Source organism: Pleuronectes platessa, chromosome 19 (genome assembly GCF_947347685.1).
Source record: "Pleuronectes platessa chromosome 19, fPlePla1.1, whole genome shotgun sequence".
Lineage (NCBI taxonomy): Eukaryota > Metazoa > Chordata > Actinopteri > Pleuronectiformes > Pleuronectidae > Pleuronectes > Pleuronectes platessa.
Window position 1 is genome coordinate 21,006,331 of NC_070644.1, and position 15,294 is coordinate 21,021,624.

Sequence of the window (15,294 nt, forward strand, 5' to 3'; positions counted from 1 at the left end):
GAGAGAGAGAGCTCATCCTTCATCGTCGATCCTTCTGAACAGACACCAGCTCTTCGTCAGCTCTTTACTAAACCCACCGAGGTACGAATTATTAGTATTATATATATAGAATATATTACATGTCATTATGCATTTTGTATATCGTGTTTTTCTTTTTGAATTCAAGTGTAATGTGTTTATCTAGCCGTTAGCTCAGTTTGTCTTGTAGCTGCTGTGTATCCGTTAGCTTGCTGTTAGCTCCTGCATCGTTAGCCCGCTGTTAGCTCGCTGTTAGCTTCCCTTTAGATGGAATGCACGTAGAACAGATGAAACCCACCCACACAACGGGAGCTAGCACGAGCCTTTTAGCTTGTTAGCATGTTAAACGTATCGTTGTCAGTATAAAACACAACATTCATACACAGCAGTGACATTAGCCTCCCTGCTAAATGACGCTAGCTCCCATTGACCTGCGATGGAAGCAGAAGCATCTGGACACAGTCCATCTATCAGATGTGTTGTGTTCCGCTGAGGAAACGTCCCTCACGTTGTGTTGTTGTGTGTTTTATGTAGATGTGTTCACGTTAGCTAGCAGAGGTTTGTCATGAGCTGCTGTGGGTTAGCTCGCCCGGTCATTCTGCCCAACCTCCCCAGTAACACCAGTAGCACCAGTAACACCATCGAATGCGTGACTCAGCGCTGGGTTTGAATTATTTGAAATACATAATAATACAGTAATAATACAAAGTGATGGTGTTGTGTAGCCTGGCTGCAGGAGCTAGTGGGCCGCGGTGGAGAGAGGGAGCCGCCCAGTGCGGACCTTTGAACACGAGCCCCCCCCAGCTGCTCTCCTGTTACACTCCCACTGTTAACGTTAATAATTCACACTGTGTGCACCGAGCTGTGCACCGTGCACACGCACCGAGCTGTGCACCGTGCACACGCACCGAGCTGTGGATCCTCTGAGTCAGGGCCGCAGGGTTTTAAGGAGTGGTCCCAGTTCAGACCACAGCCTCGGGACAGCTGTGGACAGTAGAGACACATGTGTGTGACAACCAGAAGACAATGTCCCCCACTGACCGGGTGTCCCAGGAGATGGGTTCGTCAGGGGGATGTCAAGTTCCTCACATTCCAACTGACCCTCGTCCAATCGGGAGAGGAATTCAGACCGAGCTGCGGAGACAGTGACGTCACACGGTGTGTGTGGGGTGGGGGGGGGGGGGGGGGGGGGGGCACAGTGACTGGCCACAGACATGAAAACATTTTCATATCTAAACCTACAGATTGAATTGTGTCAATCCTTTTTCATCAGATCAAGTTTTAACCATATAGCCCACATTCATAAATCACTATTTACTTTATAGGGCCTAACATCAGGTAAGACATCCATATAATATTAACATTCTATTAGAGACCTACCCATATATTGAATCCAGATAAAACCAGAAATATAGATGTAGAAACAGGGAATAGGAGTGTAACACCCACATATTTCTATTCACCAAACTCCTCCTCATTATAACTACAGGTTGACAATGACCCAGTTTAAAACTAGGCCTCTGGTCCCAGTGCTGCCAGTTTAGAACCAGTGCTGTGATGACAGTGCAGCTGGTTAATGATGCCATGAACTACTTTGAGTGGAGGAATCCAACCGGTGCATAAGTATTAGCATTTAGCACTAGGAAACTGTTATTACACAATAATAACCAGATTTGCATTATGTTTATTTTTGTAATTGATGCTCTATATATTTGGTTGTATTTATTTGCTCTTTTTATGTATACTTATTGATGCACAAGTTGATGATTCAAATATAAAATATCAGTACATCCTATTAATTTCCCAGACAGTGGCAGCTCTCTGTGTCTGTGTGTGTGTGTGTGTGTGTGTGTGTGTGTGTGTGTGTGTGTGTGTGTGTGTGTGTGTGTGTGTGTGTGTGTGTGTGTGTGTGTGTGTGTGTGTGTGTGTGTGTGTGTGTGTGTGTGTGTGTGTGTGTGTGTGTGTGCGTTTGTGAGATTTGCAGCTTGATTGCTCCATAAAGTTTCTTCAGTCCAAAAGTCCTCTATAGAATCATTTTGTTGGATGTCAGCACACAGATGTTTGATTTCCTCTTAGAGTCGAACCCACTTTCCCCCCCGCCCGGTCTCTGTGTTGTGACCTTGCTGTGAAAGCTTCCTCTGACCACTCGCTGCTGATTGCTTCTTGCTCACTGTGCGATCGATGTTGTGAGTCTGTGTAGCCGGCCCACACAGACTCACAACATGTCCACCTTTACTAAACCCAGGCTCAAGGTAACAACCAGGGTTGTGTTGCTGCTGTGTGTCTCTGTGTGTGTTTGTGTGGCGTTGTCTTTTGGATTGAAAGAAGATTCTAGAGAATGAAGGCTGCTGGTGTTTTGCTGAGTAAAGGGATGGGAGCTGGAGGGAGGGGTCACAGACAGACGCATGGGCTGGGCTTCATCTTGGCTCTCTGGTTCAGCGTAGTCACTGCAGGTGCACTGCGCCTGGCTCTGCTTCTGGAGAGGAGACCTCAGTGACTCTCCAGCTTCAGGAGAGCACACACACGTCCTCACATCAGCACCAGAGAACCTGAGGCTCCGACTGGAAGCATCTCCTGTGTGTGGTTTGGTTTTGCATTGAACTGCAATGTGGTTATTTATTAATTTGAATGTCACAGGGACTTTGGTCAGATCTGAACTGTGCATGTGCTTCAGTGATGGACGTTTAGGATTTTACTGCATGTTGTGTGTGATATCGTTTGCATGAAAGTAAATGTGGTTTCATCTTATGATGCAGTAGACAAAGGTATCTTTAGTAGATACATTTGAAAATGTACCTTCGTGGTCTGAAAACATTGAGATACGTTGACATCGGAGGCCAGTACTGTTATTAATGCTGTTCTTACTGTGGATTCTATTTAAATGTGATATTGACTTTATGTTTGCGAACAGACCATAAACTGCTGAGTCACTGTGCTGCGTGTGCTCTAAATTCCTGACGGGCTTCTCACATCGATGTGATCTTCTGCATCACCTGACTGCTGCTGGGACTCCAGAGGAGCTGCTCATGCATTTTACATCAGATTAATCTTTAATGACAACATGACTGAGGTCGGGCATATTTGTTTTCACTGGCTGAGCTCAGTTCAAGCTTCGGAACAAGGTTCCTTCCAACTCGTTCTTCATCCTCCTCCTCTCCGTCAGGAAATAGACTTTCCTTGTCTCGTGAGACTCGCCCATTTCCTGCTAATTCCTCTAGCTTCCATCCGCCCAGTATGGCGTCAGCATGACCCCTATTCAGAACAGATGGTCCTCCATTGTAACTAAGTGACTTCATCCACTGTGATGAAAACAGAGGACATGGAGAATAACCGTGAAATCTGTGAACCTCCTGGAAAGATGAGGCCGTCTCTGGGGCGGAGTGCCGGGTGCAGGGCGGTTCTGTTCTGGACCAACAAGCTCTGGTTTCCAGTGAAGTTCTGTGTGGATCAGGATTCAGATTCGTCCTCAGTAACATCACAACCTGCCTTGCTCTGAGGAACTGGGGCAGCAGCTTGTTGTTCACAGGACGCTGTGAGAGGTTAGATTTAGGTTTTACCAGGAAGTCAATTATCCAGGAGATTCCTGTCGTATGTGGAAAATCATTTTAATGGAGTGAATCTATAACCATTACCATCACTGACGTGTGTTATCTCCTCTCAGCACTTAGGCCTCATCCACACTACTTAGTTTAAAACATATTACTCTTACCAGGGTCTAACCCTACTCCAGAGTTTTCAAGTTTGGAAGAAGAATTGTAGTTTAGAACTATTCTTAGTAAATGTACTTTGAAATCTTATGTTAACAATAACTACATATTGTACCTAGTGTGATGATATGTTGTTCTACTCCCTGGTTGTGTGTGTGTGTGTGTTGTTCAGCTGATTAACAGCAGGACACGCCTCACAGACACATTCCACGGCTCATCAGCAGCCTCAGTGTTTCTCACACTGGACGTTGTGCTGCTCGTGTTCTCCAGGAACCAGCAGAACCTCAGGGACAGATGTGGAACAGAGGTGTGAGCTGCTCCAGTTCCTTTCAGCCCACAGACAGCACCAGTGTCTCTTTATAAAGAACACACATATTTCAGCTGTAGTTTCCCAACAGCTGCTTTTTCCGGCATTATTTCCTAACAGAAAGATTTCAGCAGCGGCAGTTTGTTGCAGTTTCTCTTTCTGTGGATCATTGGACTTGAGAAGGAGTGAGAGTTCTATGAGCATCCATCCGTGTGCAGCAGTCAGCCCGGCTGGTGAGGGAGTGTGTGGGTGTTTGTGAGAGCGAGAGCACGAACCCTGTCGAGGCAGCTGTGGGCTGCAAAGAGGGAAAGCTGTTATCTGCTGCCACAAGAAGGAGGAAGTGTTATCAGGCGTGACCGTGCTGTGTGAGTGCTCTGTCTATTTCAGGCTGGAACAGCTTCTGATGGAACGTTGTTGGAACAGAGACGTTGTCCAGCTCTCAGCAGACAGGATCTCACACTGATGTCAATACAGAGCTGATCACTAATCCTGTTGTTCTAGTGTTTGTGTCACTTTTAACACGTCACTTCATGAAAGTCATTTTCAAGTTGATAAGAAGTTACGTGACTGAACATTTAATGTGTTTCTGCAGTTTTCTAATTCACAGCAGGCGACTCCGATTGTGCAACGTGAAAGTAGATCAGCTGTTTCTTGTGTTTATGTCACTTTGTGTACAAAGGTTCTGAATTCAAATCCTCAGCCAGAACAACGGTGACAAAGATTTACAGCTGAGATAAACTGAGAGTCAATAGATGTTGTTCTCTCACAAAGTGTCTGTGACGAGCACTGACACAACTGACACCAACAGACTGCTCATCAGCTGGTTAATGTTAAACTGTTCCAGCTGATGTGACCAGCCAGCACCAGCACTCTGTTATTTTAAATGACAACAGTGACGCTGTGTATACACACACACACACACACACACAGACAGAGACACACAAACACACACACACACATCATGGTGCACATCATCCAGAAGCATCACATGACTCTAGAACACTTCTGTGCCTGTTCCTAGTTTCATAGTGTGTGTGTCTGTGATGTGTGTGTTTCACTGACATCACTGCCGAACCAGGCTGAGGTCAGTTAAATCCCTGAGATGATTTAAGCTCTGGGAACAGGGCGTGTTTTCAGATTGGGGGTGTCGGTGGGGGGGGGGGGGGGGGGGGGGGGGGGGGGGGGGGGGGGGGGGGGCTGGCAGACATTTTCCAGGCCATGTAGTGAGTCGACTGTCCTAATCTTCTTACAGTATACACAGTGAGACTGTGTTGTGTGTTTGCATATGTGTGTGTGTGTCTGTGGAGGTAATGACACCCATTGGGACCAGAGCTCATCTGTTCACCTCACTAATCCTCCCATTGAGCATAGACATGGACCAGGAGACGCTTTCACGTCCACCGCTTATTGTCTCCCTGTCTGCAGCATCAACAAAAAGCCTCTACACACACAGACACACACAGACACAGACACACACACACACACACCCCTGCACTCAGCGCGGACCTCAGTTATTGTGCTTCGGGTCTTGTTGACCTTGGTTTGTTTCGATGGATCAATATCTGCGTCTGTTCCTCTTTGTCGTCTGATGGGCGGATCTATATATATATATTTATATATATATATATATTTAGTTCAATGTATATTTGTATGTAGAGAGAGAGTGTCATATTTTACAGTTTAAACAAATTTTGTTGTAAATAACTGTAAATAATAAGAAAACATAACAAATAAAGTCAAACAAACCTATAGAACTTTAATTAAGAACATTACCTTCTATGTAAAATATAAACCTAGATATCATATATCCCATCTTTTCTACATTATCTGTCTGGTTCAAATTATTCATCGTTTGTTGGTTAAAACAACCAGATGGTTATTAGTTCTGTTCTAATAACTCTATCTCTCTGCCCTGTTGATCTCATTGTCTCACTGGTAGAAGCAGTGAGTTACTGGTGGTTCACCAGTGCTTCCAGCAGACTTTCCCCTCAGCGTGAGGCGACACTGGGTCCAGGGCCGGACGCACACACAGGCTGACTGCAGCAGTCTCTTTGTGTTGGGAAGCCTGGTTACTGTTAGCATGCCTGTGGAATTTCCGTCCCCACCCCCGTTTGGTATTTCACTCTTTCAGCTGCTGGCCCCTCTGGTGCCCAGTGGGGGACAGGATGGGGTCGGGGGGGACAAACAGGCTGACCGGTTCTATCCTGCTTCAGAGTTTAAAGCCAAGTTTGTGTCGAGACTTACGTAACACAATCTGCTTCTTTATGTTTCTACTGAATTGAACTTCTAAATTAAATTCTTAATGAGAAACAGACAATTCAAAACATTTGTGTTGTAACAGGGAAGAAAATATATTCATTTAATTGATTTAAGTTTTACACTTGTGATGATGTCATTACATTTAATAACGTGCGGTGAAAAGCGTGTTGATAACACAAGGGGGCGGCAGAGAGTCAGGAGAGGAGCAGAGAAAATGTTCATAACTCAAAAATGTTCTTAGTTGAAATAGTTTGAATCAGTAAGTTCAATGATTTTATTAAGAAATATTGATGAATGAACACATTTTCAGCATTTTGATCATTTATCATAGTTTATTGTGTTGTACAAAGTTTTACAGATTTTAGAGAAATTTAGTTTTTGAAGATTCTCCAGGAAAAGACTTCATAGGAAGTAAAACACCAACGTAGATGCATTGAATGTTTCAGAGCTCGAAGAGTTCAGCTCCTATGATGTAAATCAGTGGATTTGATGTGTGTTCAGATCTTACTAACACATTTAATGTTGTGTTTTCAGAAGATGGACACCGCAGGGGCCAAAGTGCTGGAGACAGCCGAGGACATCCAGGAGCGCCGGCAGCAGGTGCTCGACCGCTACCGTCGCTTCAAGGATCTGTCCATCACGCGCCGGGCGAAGCTGGAGGACTCGTACAGCTTCCAGTTCTTCCGGCGCGACGCAGACGAGTTGGAGAAGTGGATCCAGGAGAAGCTGCAGATCGCCTCCGATGAGAACTACAAGGACCCGTCCAACCTGCAGGTCTGTGCATCTGGTTTCTAATGAGTCCCTGTGGCAAAGTCAGTCTGTTGACTCGAAGACCGACTCCACTGTTCTCTCAGGCTGATGTGATGAGGTTTATTCATGTGATGCATCTTCTTCTTCAGGGGAAGCTGCAGAAGCATCAGGCGTTCGAAGCTGAAGTTCAGGCCAACGCTGGTGCCATCATCAAACTGGACGAGACTGGAAACCTGATGATCACAGAGGGACACTTCGCCTCTGAGATCATTCGAGTAAGACGATGAAGCTGTTGTCAGTTTGATGGGATCAGTGTACAGTAACATTCTGTGTATCATGATGCACTGGACAGTTATTCTGCATCATTAAGGAGGAAACACAACCTCAGAGGAGCTTAGGCAGCAGAACGCTCTGTCCACTGTTAACTCCTGCATCTGGTTCAGTCCTACACGCCTTACCGGACTCAGCAGAGACCCATAGTCTCAAGTTTCAATATGGCTGAGTACATTCTAGTAGGTGTTGATCTGCTGTGACTCTGTGTGACACTGTGTGCTGTGGGGATTCTTCCAGATCATCTCTTCTGTCCTAGCTTTATACATTTATAAACCCTTCATACACTTTCTAATTAAATACAGAGAAAAACTTTTGCTAATGGATTTTGGTGAAACCTTTTTTTACAAATTACCATCATTTCCAAAACCTTCCTTCACTATTTAACTTAAAACCCCTGTGGGCCTCGGCTGTGTGCTGCAGACTCGTCTGGAGGAGCTGCATCGCCTGTGGGACCTGCTGCTGCTGAGGACCAAGGAGAAGGGCACGCGTCTGCTCCAGGCCCAGAAACTGGTCCAGTACCTGCGTGAGTGCGAGGATGCCCTGGACTGGATCAGTGACAAGGTCAGATTCAGCAGTAACTAGTCCAGAAAACTAAACAATTCATTATTAACAAGCTATTTTTAAAGCTTCTATGGAAACAAAACCACAGAAGTTTGTGTGAAAGCACTCTGATGACATCCTGAATGTTTTCCTCCACCTGAAGGAGACCATGGCCACCTCCGAGGAGCTGGGCCAGGACCTGGAGCACGTGGAGCTCCTGCAGAAGAAGTTTGAGGAGTTCCAGACGGACCTGGCGGCTCACGAGGAGCGTGTGAACGAGGTGAACCAGCTGGCAGCCAAGCTGATCCAGGAGAGTCACCCCGAGAACGAGCTCATCGTGCGTAAGCAGGACGAGGTGAACGCGGCCTGGCAGCGCCTGAAGGGTCTGGCCCAGCAGCGGCAGGGGAAGCTGTTCGGAGCTGCTGAGGTGCAGCGCTTCAACAGGTGAACATCAGAGGAACACATGCACAACTTTGATAGTGTGTCTGTGTGATGACGCTCACAGAATGTGTGGTTTCATCCTGACAACAGGGATGTGGATGAGACCATCAGCTGGATCAAGGAGAAGGAGCAGCTGATGGCCTCTGATGATTTTGGTCGTGACCTGGCCAGTGTGCAGGCGCTGCTGCGCAAACACGAGGGTCTGGAGAGAGACCTGGCTGCTCTGGAGGATAAAGTACGCCCTGCTCTACAGAAAGTCAACACAAACACAACTAAAACATAATGTTCTAATCTCCTCTACTGCTCGTTCAACCAGGTCAACACTCTGGGCGGTGATGCAGAGCGCCTGCAGCAGACACATCCACAGAACGCCTCCCAGATCCACCTGAAGAAGGACGAACTGGTCACCAACTGGGAACAGATTCGCACTCTGGCTGCCGAGCGCCATGCCCGCCTCAACGACTCGTACAGGTACAATGGTCGATGCGTTTATGTCCCAGAATGCTTAGAAACATGAACGCTGCACGTCCACAGGCAGGTGTGAGCTCAGTGATGGAGTCCCATCAGACATCTGCTCACCCTCTTGTGACCTGGTCCCTCAGGCTGCAGCGTTTCACGGCTGACTTCAGGGACCTGACCAGCTGGGTGACGGAGATGAAGGCCCTGATCAATGCTGACGAACTGGCCAATGACGTGGCTGGAGCCGAGGCTCTGCTGGACCGCCACCAGGAGCACAAGGTAAAGTGTTGCATCAAAAAGTAGATTTCAAACTGAATTAGGAAGCGACATCAGTTTGAAGTGTGGTTCTCTTGTTGTTCAGGGAGAGATCGATGCTCACGAGGACAGTTTCAGAGCCGCTGATGAAGCGGGTCAAGCTTTACTGAACACGGGCCACTACGCTTCTGAGGAGGTCAAGGAAAAGGTACTTTGAGATCATACTTCCTCTGTTTGGTCTGGTGTTATGCCCCCGTGTCTCCAGAGGCTCATTAGCTGGTTTAAAACTGCTTGTTGTGTTGTTTTGTGTGTAGCTGGGCGTCCTCACTGAGGAGAAGGAGTCTCTGCTGGAGCTGTGGGAGGTTCGCAGGCAGCAGTATGAGCAGTGCATGGACCTGCAGCTCTTCTACAGGGACACGGAGCAAGTTGACAACTGGATGAGTAAACAAGAGGTAAGCTCGTTCAAGTTCACTGCACCAGAAGAACAAAAGGGATATTATGTCCTAATGGGTTCAAAAGTGTCTTCAGGACAGAATAAGTCTGGTGCATGAATATGTTTTATGGATTTTAACGTAGTGTTTTCATTGTGCAGGCGTTCCTCCTGAACGAGGACCTGGGGGACTCTCTGGACAGTGTGGAGGCCCTGCTGAAGAAACACGAGGACTTTGAGAAGTCTCTGAGTGCCCAGGAGGAGAAGATCACTGTACGTTACATGAACTTTGTCCACGTCCCCAGTTTTAAGAAACAATATCATTCTTACTTCATTCTCTGCACTGGTGCTGTTATGAAACAGAATTCACTCTGTGTGTATTTGCCTCCAGGCCCTGGACGAGTTTGCTACCAAGCTGATCCAGAACAATCACTACGCCAAAGAGGACGTGGCCACCCGTAGAGATGCTGTGAGTAAAACTTTGTCTAACTTAAATTGAATGATGAATCATGAGCAGCTTTTAGTAATTACTCTCGATGTGAACACAAAGATCAACAAGTCTTCTCTCACTAATCTTCAGCTGCTCAGCCGTCGTAACGCGTTGCATGAGCGAGCTCAGTCCCGCCGAGCCGCCCTGGAGGACTCGTTCCACCTGCAGCAGTTCTTCAGGGACTCTGACGAGCTCAAGAGCTGGATCAACGAGAAGATGAAGACGGCCACTGACGAGGCTTACAAGGTGATTCATCAGAGGGTTGGATATTGCGGTGTGTGTGTATTGAAATCAGTGGAACGCTCCAACCTTTGTGCCTCTGCTCTCTGGAGCACAGGACCCCTCCAACCTGCAGGGCAAGGTGCAGAAGCACCAGGCGTTCGAAGCTGAGCTGTCGGCCAACCAGAGCCGCATCGACGCTCTGCAGAAGAGCGGCCAGGAGCTGCTGGACGGGAAACACTACGCCTCCACGGAGGTGGATGGACGCATGGAGGAGGTCAGCTCCCAGTGGAAGAAACTGCTGGAAGCCACTGAACTCAAAGGTACGAGGAAAACAATAACCCTGCATTTAAAATGTTATTATTATTTAAAAGAGACTTAGAATGGTTAATTCCTCATAAAGAAACCTACAGAAGACTGAGCTGTGTTTGTGTGAATTGTTTGTGATGCAGGCATCAAGCTGCGCGAGGCCAACCAGCAGCAGCAGTTCAACAGGAACGTGGAGGACATCGAGCTGTGGCTGTACGAGGTCGAAGGTCACCTGGCTTCAGACGACTACGGCAAAGACCTGACGAGTGTCCAGAACCTGCAGAAGAAACACGCTCTGCTGGAGGCCGACGTGGCCGCTCACCAGGTGAGATGCTGTTCACTCAGGAGGGATATGACTGATAACTGTGTTTTCATCTATGGAGCCGTGTAAATGTTTCTATAAACGATTGTGTGAATCTCTTTCTCAGGATCGTATCGACGGCATAACGATTCAGGCTCGCCAGTTCCAAGAGGCCGGACATTTTGATGCTGAAAACATCCGCAAGAAGCAGGAGGCGCTGGTTGCTCGTTATGAAGCTCTGCGTGAGCCCATGGGCGCCCGCAAGCAGAAGCTGTCCGACTCGCTCCGGCTGCAGCAGCTGTTCAGAGACATGGAGGATGAAGAGACTTGGATCCGCGAGAAAGAGCCGATCGCTGCCTCCACCAACCGAGGTAACGTCCTCCCCATCCGGAGAATCCACACGATCACAGTCAAGTCCATATATAGTCTCATAAATAAGAAGTGAAGTGGATGCTGTAGTTTCAGATGATTGATAGAGTTGTGTGTTTTCCACAGGCAAGGACCTGATCGGTGTCCAGAACCTGCTGAAGAAGCACCAGGCCCTGCAGGCTGAGATCTCCGGTCATGAGCCTCGCATCAAGGCTGTCACCCAGAAAGGAGAGGCCATGGTGGAGGAAGGTAATCATTTCAAATCAAAGCCTTGCTCTGTATCATCTTTGACATAGTGAACATGTTTTTAAGAGATGTTGTCCCCTGACCCGGTTCCCAGGACACTTTGCTGGTGAGGAAGTGAAAGTGAAGCTGACGGAGCTTCATGGACGCTGGGACACGCTGAAGGCCAAAGCGTCCCAGAGGAGACAGGACCTGGAGGACTCTCTGCAGGCTCAGCAATACTTTGCAGACGCCAACGAGGCCGAGTCTTGGATGAGGGAGAAGGAGCCGATCGTGGCGAGTCCCGACTACGGAAAGGACGAGGACTCTGCTGAGGTATGTGCAGGGAGGAGGTGTGGTTCTCTCCTGAATCCTGACCTAACAGAACGTTTCTGACCTTCTCTGCTGTTTCCAGCTCCAGCTCCATTTATTTCATGTTTCTATCCCAGTCGTGCTAAATAGTTTGTTTTCCACAGGCTCTGCTGAAGAAGCACGAGGCCCTGATGTCGGACCTCAGCGCCTACGGCAGCAGCATCCACAGTCTGAAGGAACAGGCCACGTCCTGCAGGGTGAGAGCCTGTCCTCGCTCACACCTCATTCACACCCCCGACACTCAGGGAGGAGTCGCTGCTGCTCAACAGAGCTTCAGGCTTCAGACACACAGATTCGTTTTCATTTAAAATCTTAACACAAGCTCCCACCAGCGTATCAGTAATTAAAGCAGAGTCGGGATGAGATCTTTGAACACCAGACTATTTGTTTCTAATAATCAAAGCTAGTTTTTTAGAAGACAAATCCGTGACACAGATTATTGGTCTGTTTTAATAAACAGCAACAAGTGGCGCCGACTGATGACGAGACCGGGAAGGAGCTGGTCCTCGCTCTGTACGACTACCAGGAGAAGAGCCCCCGGGAGGTCACCATGAAGAAGGGAGACATCCTGACGCTGCTCAACAGCACCAACAAGGTCAGTGCGACTCTGCAGGAGACAAAGAGTTCCTCAGAGATGAAGCATGTGGAGACACACCGGGAGAAAGTAGCTCGTCCAGTGCAGCAGCTTCAGTGGAATGAGATGGTTCAGGCTTCTCACACAACACACGTGAGAGGTCCTGGGACTTGTTGATGAGCTGGACCTGCCTCACCTGTGTCAGCTGTTCACATGTTCCTCTCCTCGTTGCTGCAGGACTGGTGGAAGGTGGAGGTGAACGACCGTCAGGGTTTCGTTCCTGCTGCGTACGTGAAGAAGCTGGACCCGACCCAGTCGTCCTCCAGGGAGAACCTGCTGGACGACCACGGCAGCATCGCACTGCGACAGGACCAGATAGACAACCAGTAAGAAACCCACATCACAACCTGCACAATGTCGCCCACTAACTCGTCTCTCACTGGTTTCTCAGTCTTCTTAACCTCTTTACCTTCAGTAGATGTCTTCTGCTCAGGTTTTGCACTAACGCCCGTCCCCCTGGGCTCTGTCTGTCTCTCCTCTGCTGTCCTCTCGCTCTGTCTGATAACTCGATCTGTCCTCGCTGTGTTCACGCTTGACACTGAGCAGGCTGGTCACCAAGGAGGCCTGCAGCGTGTCTGTGCGCATGAAGCAGGTGGAAGAGCTGTGAGTAGGAACCAGCGTCCCTCTGCGTGTTGTTGTGATCATGATACTGACCCCCCCCCCCCCTGAACACCCTCATGTGGTGACACTGTGTGTACGTCGCCCTCATCTTCTATCAGCTCATTGATAGAAGTTCCTCCGACACCAACCTCTCATCCCAGACTCCTCATGGACGTTCATCTCTCCGTTTCCTTTCTGTTCTCAATCAAAACCCATAAGAAGTTATGTTCTGCACAACATGAGCTTTGATTCATGTTTGTATTAGTTACATTAACCCATTAAGACCTAAGGTGCAGTTACAGTTGTCAGCCTCTGATAGAGACATGAAATCAAAACATTTTACATCTTAAAGATTTGGCTTTAAATGTCAATCATCGTCTTTTCCCTAAAGTTTATGAACAGCAACAAAAAAAGGCATCAAACTAGCTGAGATCCTCCTCCTCCTCTAACATGTCAGTCACAACTGAGTCCAGGTCAGCAGGTCGTCTGGGTCTGAATCTTCTTCATTATTATTTTCATTGTGGTTTTCAATGATGTAAATATCATTGATGAAAAAGCATTTCATCAGTGACGTGTCTTGAAATGGACGACACACAAAACACGCACACTTCTCATCCGGCTCTGGGAGAAGCACACAAACCTCCCACAGGTCTTACAGGTGATTACACTTGTGTGTTGCATCCGGTCTTAATGGGTTAAAACCAGGACACAAGGTCCCAGGTCTGCTTCTTTTGATCCACATCACTGAATCCACCAGGACTTTAAAACCTTCCTGATAGATTCTCTGTTATCTCTGATTTAAAGGTACGGCACTCTGCTGGAGCTGGGAGAGAAACGTAAAGACATGTTGGAGAAGAGCTGCAAGAAGTTCATGTTGTTCCGCGAGGCCAACGAGCTCCAGCAGTGGATCAACGAGAAGGAGAGTGCCCTCACCAACGAGGAGGTGGGCTCGGACCTGGAGCAGGTCGAGGTCCTGCAGAAGAAGTTTGACGACTTCCAGAAGGTAACGGCCTCACATCACATCTCCACTTCTTCTACTGCACACGAGTCTATTTCTGCTTGTTCTGTCTAATCCATCTGTTGAATTGTTTGAATAATGTCATGTGTTCTGAATCCCGTCTCAGACCAAGTGTGTGTTGACTTGTGTTTGCAGGACCTGAAGGCCAACGAGTCTCGTCTGAGGGACATCAACAAGGTGGCGTCTGAGCTGGAGTCTGAAGGCCTCATGGCGGAGGAGGTGCCCATGATGCAGGCGCAGGTGAGCTCTCCACCTGGATCCCTGTTCGAGCCGTCCTCCATGTTTGACTTGTTGATTCATGGAGATCCTTCTTTCTCATTTGCAGCAACAGGAGATGCTCGGTTCTGCTCCCGGCAAGGTAGTGATCCCCTCGGCAGCTCTCATGCTCGTTTTCTGATATTTAAGAAGCAGCAGTGAAACGTTTCCTGACTCACATCTTGTGTTGTTCCTTCAACAGGATGAAGCTGATTCTAAGACTGCGTCTCCCTGGAAGGTAAAAGACGTCTGACTGATTCTAATACATTAACTCATCCATCAGGTTCATTCTAGAAGAAATGCTTTGACAGATTTGAGATTTGGTCCAATAACTGTGCATGAACGTTGATGTTTGATATGGAAGCATCACTTCTACTGCAGTCGTGTCCGAGCAGACATGTTCTCTGCATGAGGCTTGATGTTCCATGTCCTCGTTGAGTGTGATTGAACATTGACGAGACCACGAAGACGCCTGTGAGCTACTGAGGCTTTGACTCGTTTGAAGAACTGTCTCCAGATGTCTCAATCACCTGGTTTGCTTCATGGGTTCTGCTGTAGCCGTGGTTGCTGTGTTTACTGTTCCCTGATTGGCTGTCACGTCCCTGGAGAAGATGAAACCTGGGAGTTTCACAGCCCTCCTGACTGCTGTGGTGTTTTTCTGTTTTTGTCCTCCTCCTCTCTGCCGTGTTTGACTGTAGAATATACGCTTGGCTGTTCAAACAACGGCTAACTTTAATACTATCAAGGTAAGAAGAACTAGCCCCCCCCCCCCCCCCCCCCCTCCGTTTCTGTGTCCGGCATCGTGATGAGACCACTAACCCCGTCGTCGTCCTGGTTTCTGTTGGGGTCACATGATCCCCCCCCCCCCTCCTGTGCCTGTCTCCAGTGATCAGTGTTCAGACTGCGTGTCCGTCCTGTGACCGTCCCTCCTAGAGTCTCATGTAGTTTGAATGATGGACATGAAGCCTGCGTTATGTCCTCTGCATCTCCAACGAGATGTGGACGT

The 15,294-nt window shown here is 48.0% G+C and overlaps 1 protein-coding gene across 7 annotated transcripts in view; it reads left to right on the forward strand.

Annotated features, from left to right (window-relative positions):
• The window catches only part of sptan1 (spectrin alpha, non-erythrocytic 1), a 25,835-nt gene continuing 10,541 nt past the window's right edge, over nt 1-15,294 (forward strand). For 2 of the 7 annotated variants that reach the window (XM_053410864.1, XM_053410869.1), the window contains exons 1-27: nt 2,446-2,594; nt 2,930-4,397; nt 6,826-7,065; nt 7,191-7,316; nt 7,795-7,935; nt 8,078-8,358; nt 8,446-8,590; nt 8,672-8,826; nt 8,958-9,093; nt 9,176-9,277; nt 9,384-9,521; nt 9,662-9,772; nt 9,891-9,968; nt 10,080-10,235; nt 10,327-10,531; nt 10,661-10,842; nt 10,946-11,189; nt 11,314-11,436; nt 11,528-11,745; nt 11,886-11,978; nt 12,242-12,376; nt 12,593-12,741; nt 13,820-14,018; nt 14,169-14,273; nt 14,359-14,391; nt 14,491-14,526; nt 14,987-15,034. In XM_053410864.1, coding sequence (XP_053266839.1) covers nt 6,829-7,065; nt 7,191-7,316; nt 7,795-7,935; nt 8,078-8,358; nt 8,446-8,590; nt 8,672-8,826; nt 8,958-9,093; nt 9,176-9,277; nt 9,384-9,521; nt 9,662-9,772; nt 9,891-9,968; nt 10,080-10,235; nt 10,327-10,531; nt 10,661-10,842; nt 10,946-11,189; nt 11,314-11,436; nt 11,528-11,745; nt 11,886-11,978; nt 12,242-12,376; nt 12,593-12,741; nt 13,820-14,018; nt 14,169-14,273; nt 14,359-14,391; nt 14,491-14,526; nt 14,987-15,034 — 3,576 coding nt within the window. In that variant the 5' untranslated portion in view covers nt 2,446-2,594; nt 2,930-4,397; nt 6,826-6,828. Of the gene's footprint in view, nt 82-2,439; nt 2,595-2,929; nt 4,398-6,825; nt 7,066-7,190; nt 7,317-7,794; nt 7,936-8,077; nt 8,359-8,445; nt 8,591-8,671; nt 8,827-8,957; nt 9,094-9,175; nt 9,278-9,383; nt 9,522-9,661; nt 9,773-9,890; nt 9,969-10,079; nt 10,236-10,326; nt 10,532-10,660; nt 10,843-10,945; nt 11,190-11,313; nt 11,437-11,527; nt 11,746-11,885; nt 11,979-12,241; nt 12,377-12,592; nt 12,742-13,819; nt 14,019-14,168; nt 14,274-14,358; nt 14,392-14,490; nt 14,527-14,986; nt 15,035-15,294 lie in introns of those variants that run through there. The other 5 variants (XM_053410867.1, XM_053410865.1, XM_053410868.1 and 2 more) reach the window with 5 other exon arrangements.